At 39.1% G+C, this 18,536-nt stretch overlaps 1 protein-coding gene across 1 annotated transcript in view; it reads right to left on the bottom strand.

Moving 5' to 3' along the window:
- The window catches only part of elovl4 (ELOVL fatty acid elongase 4), a 61,450-nt gene that overhangs the window by 25,166 nt on the left and 17,748 nt on the right, over nucleotides 1–18,536 (bottom strand). The window contains exons 2-3 of the mRNA XM_003215694.4: nucleotides 5,820–6,007; nucleotides 1,857–1,937 (exon numbers count right to left, since the gene is read on the bottom strand). Coding sequence (XP_003215742.1) covers nucleotides 1,857–1,937; nucleotides 5,820–6,007 — 269 coding nt within the window. The remainder of the gene's footprint in view (nucleotides 1–1,856; nucleotides 1,938–5,819; nucleotides 6,008–18,536) is intronic.

The raw sequence follows: 18,536 nt of genomic DNA, 5'->3' as shown, positions 1-18,536 counted from the left end.
ATCTCCATTTTTTTCAATTTTCTGAATATCATAACTCAGTTTTACATACAAAAGAGCATGGTCTCCTGGTCACTGTCCACCCACTGTTAAATCCTTTATAGGCACTGCAGTAAATTATTATTCTCTACAAAGTAATAGTCTATTGTGATTAATGTATTATGTCTGGGAGAAAAGTCTGTGGGAAAATCCGCTCTTTCTCCTGTTTTTTATTGATTTCTTTTATATTCCATTTTCTATTTTACTTTCCTATTCTTAGATTTTCTGTTTTTTTTTAAAAGGTTTATCAATTATATTAAGAAATCAGCTGGGATATAGCGGCCAAAACCACATATTTACTAGCTGGTTATAACCCCGTTTTAACAGCAGAAGTTGCCCTTTATCTGTATAAAGCATCTAAAATTAGATTAGAGTATATTGATCAGATTGGTATACTGTGTAAGAGGGACGAGGACATTTGATGCATACTTAAGATTAAGGTATATTTGGTTACAAGTTGGTCACTCCCACATTTTCTTTCTGTACGTGTATATTTATATTTTTACCCGGACAAGTTGTGTTTATATTGTGTGTTTTGATAATGCCAATTGGCTGATCAATAAAAATCATTTCATATATAAATTTTTGGATGTTATACTTTTTCAAGAATCTCTCTCTCTCTCTCTCTCTCTCTTTCTATCTATCTTATTTTTGTTCTTCTTTAAATTCTGGTTCATATTGGCATACTGTAGCACTATATGCACATAGAAACTGCTGGCTCATCACAGCAGTTTAAACCTTGCTGTACAGAACTTGCAGTGGGGTGATGAAAACTACCTAAAGTATTAGCATTTGCTGTTGGGAGTGAAGTAATTTTTGCATTTGTTGACTAGGAGATTGTAGTGCCTTCTGGAATGAGACATGTGGAAAATGCTGCAGCATTTATAGATCAAAGCCATCATCCTGCAGTGAAGGAGCTTCATGGTTCACAGTTTGTAGTAGGTGGTTTGTAGATTACACAATGCACATACACTGTTTTTTTTAAAAACTAATAAGAAGAAATATGATGGCATATCTTTAACATCAGGGAATTCCAATCTCCTCCAAGAATAAGCAAGTCACTTATACCCGGAAGCAGAAGGCACATATAGCACTGTCATCACCATTGACAGAATCAAGGTCCCCACACCTGTTTTCCACTGGAAAAAAATCTCCCCTGAAGGCACTGAGGGCAGCTGAGATGAAGGGTGACCACATGTTCACTTTTTCAGAGAGCAGTCCTCTGAGTCAAGTGTTGTCTCAATACAGTTGCACCTTAAATGTGCCATACAAAGTTTGCCCAGCCCACATTTGGTTTAGAGATTTTTAATTTTTTTTTTAAAAAAAGAAGGAAATACAAAAAAGGACCGCAGTGGCCTTGAACTTGTGTTATCTTGTGGAAAGCAGATTGAGCATACTCTGGATCAATCTTCCAAATGAAATATATATCCATTTTAGAGGGACATATATGGACATTATTCTAAATAAAAATTACTATAAATTTGAACACCCCATACGTAACAATTAATACCTTACCACATATACCATGAAAAAGTTTCCCTAACCCCAGGCCACTCAATGAATGCCATTTTGGGGCAAACATGTTTCATTTTTATCCTCCTGTTCCTTTTCATTCCTGATGTTTTTGTGTTCATCACAGAGATTTTTTTCGCTCTGTGATGTAGCTGTCTCATCCAGATGATACAGACACATCTACCTACATGTCCACTAATTGCTTCATTATGGATTCATTTAGTATTCCAAATAATACAACAGTAATAGAACTGGTATATATTAAATCAAGTCTATGTAATAAATTTACATTAGAAGATACTACTCACCCTGACTTCATATTCATTATCTGAGTAATCCACACTCTGGCAGATATAACTGTATCCCCGAGCTCTTGATGCTAGAAATAGCTGAAAAAGTTATATTTACAAATGTGTTATTTTGGGGTAGTAAAATCAGAAAACTCACTGAAAGCAGCATTAGTTTTTTTTTTAAAAGTAAATTGGCAATGAGTGAGATAGAGAGAAGTCCATTTTGTACCTCCTAAGAAAATCCCTGATTTTACCTCCCCCCCCCCCATTATTACCATAACTTTTACTCCCAGTGCTACCCTTGTACCAAGAGTGTCATGTGATATGACAAGCCACTCACTTCAAAGTGAGCCTCTTAAATGTTATTTTTGCTGTTGTTGGGCCTTCAAGTCATTTCAGACCTATAGTGAACCAATCACAAGGTTTCTTTGGCAAGATTTGTTCAGAAGAGATTTGCTGTTGCCTTTCTCTGAGGCTGAGTGTGACTTCCCCAAGGAAGCTCCTATATCCCTTACCTTAAATTCTCCAACAGACTGCTCCTTCTTTATGATCTTAATTTCCCAGTTCTTCAGTGTGAGTGGGACTGGGGATAAGTGGGTTTGGGATTACCATAGTTTGCAATGTTGTTTTGAACTTTATGGTCTGTCAAGTTGGAAGTTGCCTATCATAACAGCAACACATGAAAAGCTACAGGTGCCTCAAGGTACAGATGTATTTTGGAGCCCTATAACGAGTCATTCCATATCATTGTCATATGGGTGGAGTGCAGAGATGTAGCTTTCATGTGTAAATAAAATAGGTCATCTTAACAAGAACATTATCATTTCCCAGCACTCTTCCTCCAAAGATCAAGGAGCAGTTATGTACATTCATGCAAATAAAATCTTAAGGGACAACTTCTGCAGACACCTGTCACATGACTGACTGGCTGTTCCACATTCAAATTTTGTCAAAGCGAACAAACCTTTCACAATTAACTTATGTGTTGCATACAATTTAGAACTGTCCCATCCAGAACAGAGGGGAAGGGATGGGAGCCCGAAGAACTGGGATGGCTGTGGGGACTGACTTACAGCACTGTGAAAGCAGTCATGGGAATCAATCCCCACAGGCCCAGAACCTGGAAAGATCCAAACCTTAGCTTAAAGCCTTGATCTTTCCAGGTGTCAAATTAATGCAGAGCAAACTGGGAAATCCCAGTTTTCTCTGGATTAATTAGCTTTTGGATGCCTCAGGTAAAAGCGAGACAGGTCCCACATTTTGGGCCTATCTGGAAGGGCCTTGCCTATAGCCTCCAGTACCACTTCCCATGATAACCCAGAGGGCTAACAAATCCTCTGGATGAGCATGAAAACGGGAGTGGCACTAGAAGCAGCACAGCGAATGAGGAAATAATAAAACAAAATTGCACCCTGCCTCCTACTGCCGGTAATTCCATTGAGTTAGAATTTTTTATCCTACTGATTGAAATGTTTATAATGTTTTAGGAAGGCCCTGAGAAGTAGACCATGAAAGTATGATATACAGTTCTCTTCTGTGGGAAGACACACATTTAAATTGTCTAGTTCAATCTGAACACAATTTACATTTGCTAAATGCAAATATGTTATACAGTCAGCATCTCATATAGCAGGTAAATAGTGCTGGCTCTTAAATAAGTTAAGCAGAAACTGAGGGTACGTCTAGACAGCACCGAAAGTGTGCGCCCTCTCACGGTTTCATATGGGGTATCCAAACGATGCCCCACGTAAAAACGAATGCTTTTGGAACAAAGGAGGAAACCCTGTTTTGTCCTGAAATAATTTGTCAGCTGGAAAGACCCGAGTCTTTCAGAAGACCCGAGTCTTTTCAGTTACAGGCGCTGTGTAGATGGGACCAGGGATTGTGCTTCATGATTTCCAGTGCCCATCTACACAGCTGTCTCTGGTTTCTTGGGCTCCTGGAACCCAAGAAACCCAATATAACCCCCACCCCCTCCCAAAACCCCTTAAAAAGCCTTTAAAAAGGAAAATAACGTACCAGGACGCAATTACTCTGCTGCCAGAACTCTCCTGGCACATCATTTCTATGTGATAGGAGAGCTCCTGCAGCAGAGTAATGGCGACCGGATAAGTAATTTTCTTTTTAAAGGCTTTTTGGGGGTTTTGTGTGGTGTCTGGGTGCCCTGCTGGAAAGTCCGGCAGGGCATCTAGATAACCCCCTCCCCAGGAAAGAGTGGTTGTTGGGGGGAGGTATCTGGACTTCAACCCGGGTGGAATCGCATTTAAGAAATAAGATTGCTCCTGCGTTAAAGTACTGTCTGGAGCCGCCCTGAGGAAGTCTAGCTCTCTCCTTAGACCTCCCTGTGTCTACAGAGGGGCAAGACTCTGAGTGTACTGTTGCCACTCACCGCTCTCCAGCTCCAGGGAAATACCCTTGTCTCCGTATCTAAAAACATCATTTTTCCTCAGCACTTTTTCCAAAACATACTGGTGGAGAAAAGAACAATGAGCCAATTTTGGGAGAAAAGCAGGAACAACAACCACAATGTCATATTAATTTATTTCTATTGTTTTATTTGATGAATTTAGTTAACACCCATTGTTTCTGTTAGTGTAATTATTCCCATGATTCCCAAACTCTAATCCTCAAGGAGGTTCAGCTGCTTCTGGCAGTTGAAGTCCAAAACAACTGGAAAACCAGAGTATGGGAAATACTGTTGTAGTGGTTTGAGTGTTATACTGGGAGACTGGGCTTCAAATCTCTGCTCTGCAATATGCTCTGCATAGACTGGGTGACCCTGGGCAAGTCACACTTTCTCAGAGATCGGCAAAACAAATCTTACTGTGTCAGGTTTGGCTTATGGTCACCATAATTCGGAAATGATTGGAAGCTCACAACATAAAGAAAATGTATGATTCAAAAAGCAAACAGATTTACTTACAAAGTTAAGTTTCAGCATTCCAAGTTGGCTGCTCTATTTGTATGTAAAAAAAGACAATATCTCAAATAATTTCACTGGCTAGTCTTTGTACCATGAATTAGGGGTTAGTTCTGGGGTTTCCCTTGGTCTACCCTGACAACATTTTCTTAATGTTCTGAGTCAGTAATCCCAGATATAGATTTGCTTGAGAGCTCAGGAGATAAAATATACAGTGCTGAGACTGCCCTACACTTTCACATGGTTAGTTGGCATGAAAAGCTTGTTTGATTGAGTTCTAGAATTAATTCAAGGAAGGAAGAGTTAAACTTCTTACTAGTTCTCCATATGCTGAAAAATGCAGATTAGAAAACAATCCATATCTCATAGTAAAATCTATTGCTATTGCTGACTTTAAAGTAATTTTAGGCAATTCAAGCATGAACTAATCAGTACTCCAAATTACTGCCCTTTTGCATCCAAAAACTGTTTTTCTCCAAACAACACCTTACATGGAAGAAATGACAGTAGTAATATTTTACCCTCCAACATTTCACTGCTGAAAATTGGTACCCTTGTGATCTAGTAATGTGTAGTCTAAACATTCTGCTAACATTTTGAAAGATGCTGAGACATCTATTTCTATTGACGATGAGAAATTTTGCAAATATTCTTTACATCTCTCTGAAGCATATTTATAGAAGCAAAGTGGACTGTAGGGAGAATTGGCAAAAATGGCCTTTCATTCCACCCATACGGAAGGCTAATTTGTTGGATTTGTACTTTGCAGTCTTGGAGATAAGTGAATAACATCAATGAAAAACATATGCAAACATCCATTCATTTTTCAAAGCACAAACAAAACCAATTTAACAATTTCACCCCTTAAGTGGAAATTTCAAATCATAAATAGTTATTATTTGGGCTTCAATTCTACATATACCTCATTGGAAGGAACTTCCCATATGGACATACTTCAGAGTTTGCATAAATTTGTGTCAACATATATAGAGAGGAGAAGGCTGTAGTGAAGGAAGGGTGGAAGAAAGAAAAGAATATACAGAGGAAAGTAATCGAGGTACCTCTTTGAAAATATAGAAGTTAAGTATAACCATGCTGAAGTTGTAAGTAACCAACAAGGAGCGCAACTGGAAGGGCTCTCTATTCTTCATCCATTTGGGTCCCAGCCAAACAATAAGAAGGTACACAGTGCTGATAGCGATTGTGGGAAACGGAGATTCCATTAAGGGCCAGTTCTCGACACGTTTATCTAGAAAAAAGCAGACAGAAAATGTCTGAAAACATGCTTGAACATTACACTTAAAATAACTTCATTTGAAATCAAGTAGGTTTTGCAGTCAACTGCATTCAGTGCTGCCTGTTTCAGCCATATTAGTGACCAGCCAATTCTATTCTATTCCTTCTCAGTTCCCCCACCTCCCCTTTTTACTAACTCAAACAATTTACTCATTACTCCATAACCAGTGAGCATGCTCAGTTCTTATTCATCTGTGGGGGTTTTTGGGACTCTTCCACCTATGGATTTTATGTTTCGATGTTTCTGCAAACTACAGAGTTCCCCACCTCAGGGGGCTTCCAGACAGCATCAAAATTCGAATCAAATAAATGGGTTTAAAAATCGCAGGACCTGACAGCAAGTATACACACAGACCTGTCAGTGCCAAGAAATGGTCCCTCGCCATCCTGATACCTTCCTTTGTAGAGGATTTTACAAGTACGCAAGATGAATGAGGGACATCTGGTGGAAGTTAACTTTAAAAGAATTCTCTCCAAGATGTGCTGGATCGTATATGCGATATCTCAATGTACACACAGGCAGATTTCTTATTCTCTCCTCACCCAACTATAAATTCAAGTTCTGTTTAATATCCTAAAGATCAGTACAAAGGAATGGTTGCAGAGTTCTTATTGTAATTGGTTTCCTTTTGTGCTTCCCTTGAGCCACACGTGTGTCCGTGGCTCCATTTTTTTGACAGCCCTGATCAATTGTTTCAGGCTTTTAAAAAGCGCACATTTTCCATGACAGCAGGGATATACAGTAATGCGAATAAGCACATTTTGGGCCAGAATTTGGATTTTAAGCATAACTTCTAAACACATGCTTTCCAGCCATTAACCCGATTCAACCCACACTTTTGCGGAACTTCATTTAGCCACCACCACCCCTTTTATCCTGGTTTCTTCTATGAGGGAGTTCCAGAGCCGAACCACAATGGAGAAGGCCCTCTCCTTCAATCCCACCAACCGTAATTGCAGTACACTTTTTAATTAAAATATGATTGTAACCCTTTCAACTATGTGTCAAATTAATGGGCTTCAGTTACATATAACCTTAAAGGCTTGAAAGAGTGACTGTGGGGTTTCTCCAGGGCAAACTCAGCCACAGAGATTCAGCTCTTCTGAAGGACTGATATTAAGATATTTCATAGTGACAGTTCTTTGGAAATCTGAAATGGACTGAATATTTCCTCTTCCTTGCATTATAAATGTTGCCCCCTTTGAAGAAAGAAAGGGGGAAAGAAAACTATAAGAGACTCTCAGGTAACTGAAACTCAAGCAAAAGGATGTCTCAAGAAACTAGCAAAAAATCAAAGAAATAATACTGCATTCACAAAGCTGTTTTATAATACAGTGAAACTATGTTACATCAGGTTAAGTTTGTCTTTATTGGTCTTTATTTGCTTTTAATACTGTCATTTCAATATTAATATCAAGTCGGTACAAAATAGTATGGGGTATAGCATTAGGCCTAATTTAATAGTAGCTCTCAAGCAACCAGAAACTACATTTATCTGGCAGTCTATCAATCCCCATGAGTGCCAAAATGACAATATATATGTTAGCTGCTACACAAGCTTCGGTCACTCTAGGATGGAAAGAGGATAATACATGGGATATACAAAAATGGTATGAATATTTAGCAGACTATATGCTTCAAGATTATATTTTGGAAAGGAAAAATAAATATATCAATGGATGCCCCAGGGGGAAATGGAAAGGGAAATGGGACGAACTGATAGCCAAGGTAAAGGGTAACAGAAAATATAAGGAATTGAATCAGACTGTCATTACGATCCAAAGAACAGCATGAAAGATACCAATGGGAGGGGGGTGAACGGGGGAAGGAGAGGAGAACAGGAAAAAGGATGGATACAAGTAGGGGACAAGAAGGATACTAATAAGGTATAAACAACAGACAACACCGGAAGAGGGAGAATATATATGGAAGTCTTTCTTTCTTTCTTTCTTTCTTTCTTTCTTTCTTTCTTTCTTTCTTTCTTTCTTTCAGCTAAATTAGATGCATATCATATATATATATATATATATATATATATATATATATATATATAAGGGTAATGAAATTTCGGCCTAGGACAAAACAACAAAACTACACATCCCAGAAACACTAAACTTGGCAGCACAACCCCTCATCCATGCCTCTATGTTCATACAACAAAAAGAAAAGAAAAATAAAGTCCTAATTAGAGGGAGAGAAATAATTGTTTTTAGCCAATTGCTGCCAGTTAGAAGGCTAAGCTCCGCCCACTTGGTCTCCTAGCAACCCACTGAGCCCAGGGGACAGGCAGAGTTAGGCCTCACTTAGGCCTCTTCCACACTGCCTATAAAATACAGATTATCTGATTTTAACTGGATTATATGGCAGTGTAGACTCAAGGCCCTTCCACACAGCTATATAACCCATTTATAATGGACTTAATGTAAGGTAAAACTTTTACCCTTTACCTTAACTACCACCAGTTCCTCAATACTTTATTTCCCATACCACCATACTTCGCCACAGCAACGCGTGGCCGGGCACAGCTAGTGTATGTATGTATGTATATGTGTGTGTGTGTGTGTGTGTGTATGTATAATGTATAAGTTTGTTATTTGTTGTTTTTAAAATTCTCTTGCAAGGAAATGTGATTATGTTAAAACTGACTTGTATAATCCAAATGCATTATCAATCTTAGTAGCCATCCCACCTAAATACTTGCTTATTTCAGTAGAATTTGCTTTGTGCTTAAGATAGACATTTAAATTACACACTGCTCTGATGTCTTCCTGGCTTAGCTTTTAGAAAGTAAAATTTTGTTGTAATGCTGCTGGTCCATTATTATGATATTTATCACAAATCTATTGCATATCATACAACAGATTAGTGGTTCTCAACCTGCCAGTCCCCAGATATTTTGGCTTTCAACTCCCAGAAATCCTAAGAGCTGGTAAATTGGCTGGGATTTCTGGGAGTTGTAGGCCAAACACCTGGGGACTTGAGAACCACTGCAGTAGATAGTTAGGGCACGTTGTTAGCATTAGCACGTTCACATTCTGTTCACATTCTTCTTTTCCTCATGTGAGAATTCTTCTCAGGTACTTTTGCCACTATTATCATCACTGCTCTCTAATTTTGTGAATCCTGAAAATGAGACTAAACTATATTTTAATGCTATTGTGTCTCCCTTCTTCTCCCCTGAGTCAAGTACTGATTGGCTACAAAACAATTGCATAAAAGCTCCTCTGCTTCTTGGTCAAAAAAGCCACATTGCTCTCCCATTTTCTCTCCTAAGGTTAAAGAAAATTCCACAATGTAGGAAAAATATTATAAAAATGTAATACACAGATGTCAGATACAAGTATTTTGAATCTGGTATACACCTTCTGATCACTACAGACATGTAGCCGGGGGGGGGGGGGGGGGGCTTGAGGGGCTTCAGCCCCTCCCCCTGAAATTCTCAGGGTAGTCCGCAAGAAGGCCTTACATTTATTATTTAAGCTGTTATGTTTATTCATATCATGATCTGATCACCATGCTCAATATATCCCATATGCATGGGGGTACTGGGATAACGATACAAAAGGTTTGCTAGGGTAGACCCTCTCCCGCTCAGACTCAGCCCCCCCCCCCCCCCCGAAGCAAAATCCCAGCCCCTCCCGAAACAAAATCCTGGCTACAGACCTGGATCACTATAACCACTAATGTCATGGCTTAGAGCAGACAGTTATTTGGGGAATGGAGAGGTCAAGAAAAATGGCAGACACTTTATAATACACTTCTATAAATTCAGTAAGCCCCATTGTTTCCCATGAGAGTTTGGGAACTGGACAATGATTTTGGAGAATAGAGTTTGAATCTCTGCCCTACTGGATGACCTTGGATGAGTCACACAAAAGAAGGCAAGAAGGCTCTGAACAAATTTGGCCAAGAAAACTCCTATGATAGAATCACAGTTTATTTACTTAAGGTGTTATAGAATCATAGAATCCTTGAGTTAGAAGAAACCTCATGGGCCATCTAGTCCAACCTCCTGCCAAGAAGCAGGAAGATTGCATTCAAAGCACCCCTGACAAATGAATCCCTGCCCTACTGAGTGACCTTGGATGAGTCCAAGGTCCAAAGATGAGTTGCCTTGAGGGAAATGGACTCTTCCCAGAACTCATAAAGAAGAGAGGAAGAAATACCTTCTACTTGCTGAATGGATGCAATATGGGCAAATGAAAGACCGCTTGCTGTTTCCTACTGAAGGTGTATGACCCTCTTCCAGCAAGGGTCCCATCAGATGTGTTGAACTACAACCACAGCACACTTCCTTAAGGTTTATTGAACTATGGTCAAACACATCTAAAGGGAATCAGGTGGGAAAAGGCTATTTTCCTCCTCTCCTACACTATCATTTCAACTATCCTTTGTGACCATTTCCTGTTAATAACAGAATCGTGTGGTCAAAGGTTTTCATGGCCGAAATCACTGGGTTGCTGTGAGTTTTCCAGGCTGTATGGCCATGTTCCAGAAGCATTCTCTCATGACATTTCGCCCACATCTATGGCAGGCATTCCCAGAGGCTGTGAGGTCTGTTGGAAACTAGGCAAGTGGGGTTTATATATCTGTGGAAGGTCCAGGGTGGGAGAAAGAACTCTTGTCTGCTTGACGCAAGTGTGAATTTTGCAGTTGGTCCCCTTGATTAGCATGGAATAGCCTTGCATTTTCAAAGCCTGCCTGCTTCCTACCTGGGGAAATTCTTTGTTGGGAGTTGTTAGCTGGGAAATATTTGCTAACATGAAAAAACTGATTCAAAAATCAGTTTTTCATTTAAGATACAATTAATTTGAGACCCACCTCTTCTGGCAGTCCTACCCAGCCAATTTTAAATTGTGAATTTTAATCTGCATTTCACCAGTGGATTTTATTTTATGTTTTAACTGTTTATCTTGTTGCAAGTCTTTTAATAGTGTTTTATCTCTTCTTTTAATGATGTTGTATCCTGCCTCCAGCCACAGAGAGAGGTGAATATTATTATTATTATTATTATTATTATTATTATTATTATTATTATTATTATTAATATTGGTGACAAGTGCAAATATTGTAAGCCTGAAAATGTCTTTTGACACTACTTGAAGGTGTTTATTTACAAAAACTTGTTCAAATCCCCCTGCTGCAACCAAAAATACAGTAGTGAAAGGTGGCAATAGGTTCACCAGCTAAAAATAGCACTAAGCAGAACAGAACTAACTCCTTGGAAGAGAAGGAAAAATGAACTAATTACATCTGAACATTATTTTTTAAAGTTTTTTTTAAGATGATGAAACAGAAATTTCCATAATCTTCACATCTATATACAGTGGCTTCCTCTAAATGTCCTCATGCTCCTCTCTTTAACAACTATGGCATTATGAGACAAATTTGTAGCCTGCCTATTTCCACTCTTTCTAATCTTTCAAAGAGTTACCTAGGACACATAGTAAAAGAATACAGAAACGTGTATTGCTCATGACACTTGCTTTAAGAGACCAGCCTTCCATCCTCAAGCACAAAATAAACAGACACTGTTTGGGATGTCTCAACAAAATGAATGAAGCTACCCTAGAATAAAAAGAAATCTTATGTGATTCTTTCTGTCCAGGAACAACGTTCTTCTGAAATACAAAATTCCTCAAGAGTGGCTTGCTCACTTCTAAGAGCCAGACACAGCTTCCATAATGTCAAAGAGCTGGGATTTGTGTGCATACTGTGTATATGAAGACAGAAGGGTTTTTTTTCTGGCTATCCCATTTCAGCACAACATTGCCTTCAGAAATACACATTGGCTTGGATTCAGCAGAGCCCATCCTCCAATGGAATGCCATCTGTCAAATGTGGAATGAATGTCTCCTCCCCATGACTCCTAAAAAATGGCATCTGAGGACAGAGAAAGGGAAATTGTGTTGTGGGGGTAGATTGATATCTTTCAGAGAAGCCACTATCCCATAATATTTTTCACAGTTGTTTATAAATTGATATTTACACAGATACAACTGGAAAATTCAACTGACATGTAAGGAAAGATGTATACAACACATTCCATGATCATTTATCAGTTCCAGGGCTGTAGCCAAGGGGATGATGGGGGCTTAGAGGTTCACCCTCCCCCCCAAAAAAAATTTTTTTTCAGGTTTTACTGGTTAACCAAATCTCCACAATCTCCACACTGAGATGTATCTGTCTTGAGAGTTCACTGAAGTGTATTGATGGAGCCTGATTTCTAAATTATTTTACTCTTCATGGTTCGCTTAAAAACTGTTTCAACCCCACCCCTCACCCGAATTTTTTTTCTGGCTATGGCCCTGCTCATACCCACATGTCCAAAGTGTGCAAAAGGACATTCCACTTTTCTCAATGTCTCTCTGAAAGGAATTATTTCAATAGTTATTACTTCAATGAATCTCTATTTTGTTGTTTTTATTTTAACTAAAATCAATAATATGCTAATGCCATGTCCTAACTCAATGGTGTTGCTATGAACCTCCCAAACTGTGTATAACCTTTTAAACCTATTTCCTTATCTATGTGCTTTTCAGGTAGTTAAAATTGACTTTATTTACTCCATACCAAACAGAGACTCAAAGTGGCTTACAAATTAAAATTAGTGCCATATAGCTAAAATATACAAAACACTAACATTAACACTTAATTAAATTATTAACAGTATTAAAGCAATTTAAAACATGCTCTAAGGCCTGTGAGTCATCATGGCATCAGTATATACACTTAAAATGCTCAGTTGCCTGAAAGCATTAAAACTTTACAAAACACTTCCATGTTTGTGGTATGACTTAATTTTGTAATATAACAACAACTACTACTACTACAACTACTACTACTACTTTATTTTTCTATCCTGCCTCCATCTCCCTGAAGGGCCTCAGGGCAGCTAACAGGGAGCAGGACCAAAGAACGAAATTTGAACAGAGTTAAAACATAAATAAACACTATCAAAAAAACAGATGAAATAAAATAAAACAGATTTAAACACAGTAATACAATATAACACCATACTAACAAGATAAAATGATAAAACAACAAACATCACCACTAATGGATAGAATGGGGGGGGGGGGGGGGTCAAGTCAAAAAATGCAAAAGACCTTTTAATAAAGTGCCAGGACAAAGTGTCGAAGAGTTATCTGGGAGAGTTTGGGGTAGGGTAGGGTAGGAAGTCAACCTTCAGCCACTTCCAAGTCCTGAGCAACCTCCAGCCTCCCAACTCCTATGACCCCAGCCATTACAATAAATACAGATCATTAAAACATTAACACGCCAATTATAAAAACAGCACAACTAAAATTAAATATAAATATAAGAAATTAAAACAGTCCTTCTGCAGGTCAGTTCTGCCTTAGAGGAACTAAGAGGCTTCCTGCTCCTCCGTTGCCTATCTCTCGTTCAGACCTCAAAGAAGCTCCTGCTGCTTTTTGGGACTCCCCTTCACGACCAGGCTCCACACAACCTCCTTGGAATTGGCGGCAAAATTGAGGCTTGCGAGAGTCTCCAAATGATATTGGTTCTCTGGTGCCATGTTGGCAATGCTGTGAGCGCTCCCACCCACCCACTGAGAGAATCCTGGGTGGAAGATGAAAGATACTCAGAGGGAAGAAAACATCCATCAGACCCAGTTATCCCCAAACCCATGACCCTCTTTCTGGGGAAGCCACACATTCTCCCAAAAACCTGGAGAAGGCGGGTGAGTTTAGTGCCAGGGGAGGGAACGCGAGGCAGGCCCACCACCTTGCCGAGCACAACAAGGGAGGCATTGATGCATTTTAAGAAAATATCAGTAACAGTAAGGAAGCACATACAAGGCACAGATTTTCAGAAAAAGTGGAGAACGAAAAGAAATCACCTGAAATCTGAGCACAATGTAATGTATTAAAATGTAATATTCAATTCGCACAACAACGTGGATTTATATGAAATATCCAAGTACTGTAGTATCTTTCCCTGGAAGGAATATGATGTGTCAGCAGAATTTATTTTTCTCCTTCAAAGTAGATCAGGGGAAGCTGCAGTTGGAAGGAGAGGAAGGAAATGTTGTGCATGAACAGAATGCCATTCACACAACATTAGATACGACTCTCAACTTTCAGTATAGCTAAGGAATATTTTTAAAAAAAAAAAAAAACAACAGTGTATGAACTTTAAATTTCCATTCATTTCAATGGTAGGGATGCATGCATGGAAAGTTTCCAAAATAAAACTGATAAGATTTTAATGGGCTACATGAAATCTTTGGTTGGATCATGACTATGAATTGAATCTTGGGTATCCTTTTCATTGATACTGTACTTTCTTCATACTAGCTTCGAGAAACATTATTGTGCTTTAAAATACTGTAGCTCTTTATAATGCTCATGTGACCGTATATCCTGCTGAATAGGTATTTCCTTGGTTACATTTCCATACAAAAAACAAATTAATTCCTTGGTTATAAACCGCTACTCACTAATTCATCTGGGGAGCCTTACCAAGTATTAATAGCGGTGACTGCTATTTTCAGCGCAAAGGCACTTACAGGGACAAACTAGCACATCCTTCTGTCCAATCAGCATTACTTCTTTTGATGTCTGCAATTGCATTACTAAGAGGGAAACATTTGCTGGGAGAGAAAAATCTTTACAGCCATCTCAGGGAATGCTTTTCTCTGGACTCGCTTTCCAAGTCTTAAGTACATTTCAGAAAATTTTAAATGGATGTTTCAATTTAGTGTCCTCTGACTGATATTATTTTTAGAATTGCATGAGTTACATGTATTTTTTCTCACTCTCCATTATTTTTGTTGCTCCACTGAACACATTTTGGCAATTAGGAAGAAATTACTGTTTCTTATACTAATTAAAAAGCTTTGGAATTGTGAATGACAAAGAAAGATTATGAAGAATCCTAAAGGATTCCTGATGAATTAGCACATGGACATATTCACAAATCCAGACGTACACATATGTAATCAGCATCTACAAAATATTTTATGAGGCTTCAGCTAGCCTATTTAAAATAACCTTAGGTATGTTTATAGTAATTTATATAATTAAACTTCAGAATAAATGGGTGTGATTCTATGTGAAATAACAAGAGGCAAAGATTGACATTTTATGTTGTAGGCTCATCCTCTGATGATGAGTAACTCACATTAAAGGATATATCATTCATTCAAGAAATATTTACTTACTAGAGCCAACAAATGTGAGAAAAATATCAAGAGTCTTCTTCTGATAAGATCACCAGTTTAGTCTTGGCACCTCCAACATGTGTAGAAAACTTAGAATATTTAGGATGACAATTCCTGATTTCTCCCGTAAATGTGACCTTTCACCTATATATGAGCTTGCCTATTTGTTTTTTTTAAAGTTCCTATGACCTGTTTTTTCCCCAGCTTAAAACATTTTAAAACAACACTGCAGCATCTTAATAATAATAATAATAATAATAATAATAAACTTTATTTATACCCCGCCACCATCTCCCCAACGGGGACTCGGGGCGGCTTACATGGGGCCATGCCCAGAACAATACAATTTGACAGAATATAAAAAGAGCAACAAATCATAACACATTGAACAATACAATAAATGATAATATGCATTACAACGCAAAATCAGAAGAACAATAAAAACAAGGGCGGGCTACATGAACACTAAGTTAAAACTCAGGGTGAGAAAAGGAATAAGAATAAAAACCACAAAGAACAGGGCCATAAAATAGTGTCATTAAACACTAATAGATGAATTATGGGATATGTCACTATAAGGCAGAGCCTACTTTATCAGACACATCATTCTCAGTAGGCATATGCAGAGATATATATGTGTGTGTGTGTGTGTGTGTGTGTGTGTGTGTGTGTGTGTGTGTGTGAGAGAGAGAGAGAGAGAGAGAGAGAGAGAGAGAGGGAGAGGGAGAGAGAGAGAGAGAGAGAGAGAGAGAGAGAGAGGTAAAGGTTTCCCCTGACATTAAGTCCAGTCGTGACTGACTCTTGAGGTTGGTGCTCATCTCCATTTCTAAACCGAAGAGCCGGTGTCATGTGGCCAGCATGACTGCATGGAGCGCCGTTACCTTCCCGCTGGAGCGGTACCTATTGATCTACTCACATTTTCATGTTTTCAAACTGCTAGGTTGGCAGGAGCTGGGGCTAACAGTGGGCACTCATTCCGCCCCCCAGGGATATGAACCTGGGACCTTTTGGTCCGCAAGTTTAGCAGCTCAGTGCTTTAACACACTGTGCCACCAGGGGCCCCAATATGAGACAGACAAACACATAATCGATTCTGTATTTGAGCATAAAGTTACAAAGCATTTATATTTTTGAAATTAGCCAGTCACGACAGAGGCTGTGTCTACATTTACTTGGGTAATCCAGGGTAAACCACTCCAGAGCATCCCAAGAGCCCATCCACATGATCAGTTGGGGTTGAGGATGCATTGGAGCCATTGCAGCTGTGTCGACAGCCACAAGGTGATCCCTCCCATGTCACATTTTCTTCACATGGCTAGATGCTCTTGTGTGACATCACTAGGAGCGATACTGGCAGCAAATCTATGTAAGGAAGCTAGCCAGTGATGCAATGTTGGATCAATTAGGGTTGTGGATAGTAGGTCTGGCTGTTCATGTGGAGCTGTCCATACTTTCAAAACTCTGGCATCACCTTAGAGCAGTGGTTCTCAACCTGTGAGTTCCCAGGTGTTTTGGCCTACAACTCCCAGAAATCCCAGCCAATTTACCAGCTTTTAGGATTTCTGGGAGTTGAAGGCCAAAACATCTGGGGACCCACAGGTTGAGAACCACAGCCTTAGAGCTTTTACTTTATTTTGGTTGTGTAAACATAGCCAGAGTCATGCTGGTTTGTGCCTCCATTCTTCTTCTTTGACATGGTTCTAAGTATGGAAGCTTCCACTTCTGATTTAGATTGTCTACTATGGAATGAACTGCCAGAATCCTAGGTTATGATCACTTTTGTCTGGTATTAGTGAAAACAAGCCAGCTTTATAAAGTATAATTTGGAGTTGTCATATTTCCACTAATCAAATATGAAAGCACAAGTTTCTGAATTTCTCCTCATGGCCACACCAAAGGAAATAGATGAGAAGGAGTGCTCAAAACCAAGGGTTGTTGCATTTTGATCTCATAAAAATATAAACAATGGGTCCAAAGACTTTGAAATTTAAGAACCAGTGATAATTGAAAGCAGCATCTTCTTAGTTTTGATGTGATAGTTTAACATCAACACTGTGAGGACAGGGAGGGAGGGGGATGGAGGGAGGGTCGGAGAGAGAGAGAGCTTATAGGTTGGACCCAATGTAGTGGAGATGGCCTTCCTTTAGAATAGCTTCAAAATGGTTGAGATGGGATACTGTAGTAGGGAGAAGGCATCCATCCAGTCGTTTCTTTTCCATGCATTGGGTGTAACCTACATAAAAAGGTAAAGGTTTCCCCTGCCGTTAAGCCCAGTCGTGACCGACTCTGGGGGTTGGTGCTCATCTCCATTTCTAAGCCGAAGAGCCAGTGTTGTCCATAGACATCTCCAAGGTCATGTGGCCAGCAAGACTGCATGGAGTGCCGTTACCTTCCCGCCAGAGCGGTACCTATTGATCTACTCACACTAGCATGTTTTTGAACTGCTAGGTTGGCAGGAGCTGGAACTAACAGCGGGCGCTCATTCCGCTCCCGGGATTTGAACCTGGGTAACCTACATATTCCCAATGACATATAATCAAAATCAGCACAGCCAAAAATGGTAGCAAAAAGATGAATGCAGACACTGCCTATTGGGTTACGGCAACATTCTGGAAAAAATCTAGCTTGAATATGCAGTCTATTAAAGATATGTTTCAATATCTCCTAATGCCAGTGCTGATAAGTTTGCTGTGAAGCAAGCTCTAGTTAGTACGAGCAACATGATAGCAGAAACGAGTCTGCTCATCTTGAAGATTAAGCCTCATTGTACATTTCTTTCAAATGAACCATTTCAAAGGAAACAGATGAAGAGAACTATTATTATGGATCTGTCTAGTTCTGGAAAATTATCAAGAAATCATTGCAAACCAAAATTCTGAAATTAATCCATTACCTGAATATTTGTTGGGGGAATAATAAAAAATGCAAAATAAAAAGAAAGACTTTTTGGTTTCAAATTTCATAAGAGTTGGAAGAGACCACAGAGGCTACACACCCACCTGAATTTGTCCAGGATATGGAGAAACATAACTATAAAGCATGCTGGATGGCACAGTTAGGCCATAATCTGTGGCAGAGTTTCTAGAACAGGCACATTTCAGGACTTGAGATTTCAGCCCCCAGATCTGAGACTTAAGGATGGTGCCTGGTAATGACACGAGACCCAACTGATATTATGAGTTGGTCTCTAATTATGTCATAAATCAAGAACCATCAAGCATCAATCACCACTGCATCATTCAAAACATCATGTGCAAAAATATTTCTCTGGTTGGAAATTAAGATGTCTAAATA

Source organism: Anolis carolinensis, chromosome 1, assembly GCF_035594765.1.
Source record: "Anolis carolinensis isolate JA03-04 chromosome 1, rAnoCar3.1.pri, whole genome shotgun sequence".
Lineage (NCBI taxonomy): Eukaryota > Metazoa > Chordata > Lepidosauria > Squamata > Dactyloidae > Anolis > Anolis carolinensis.
This window is presented reverse-complemented; position numbering and strand designations above follow the sequence as displayed.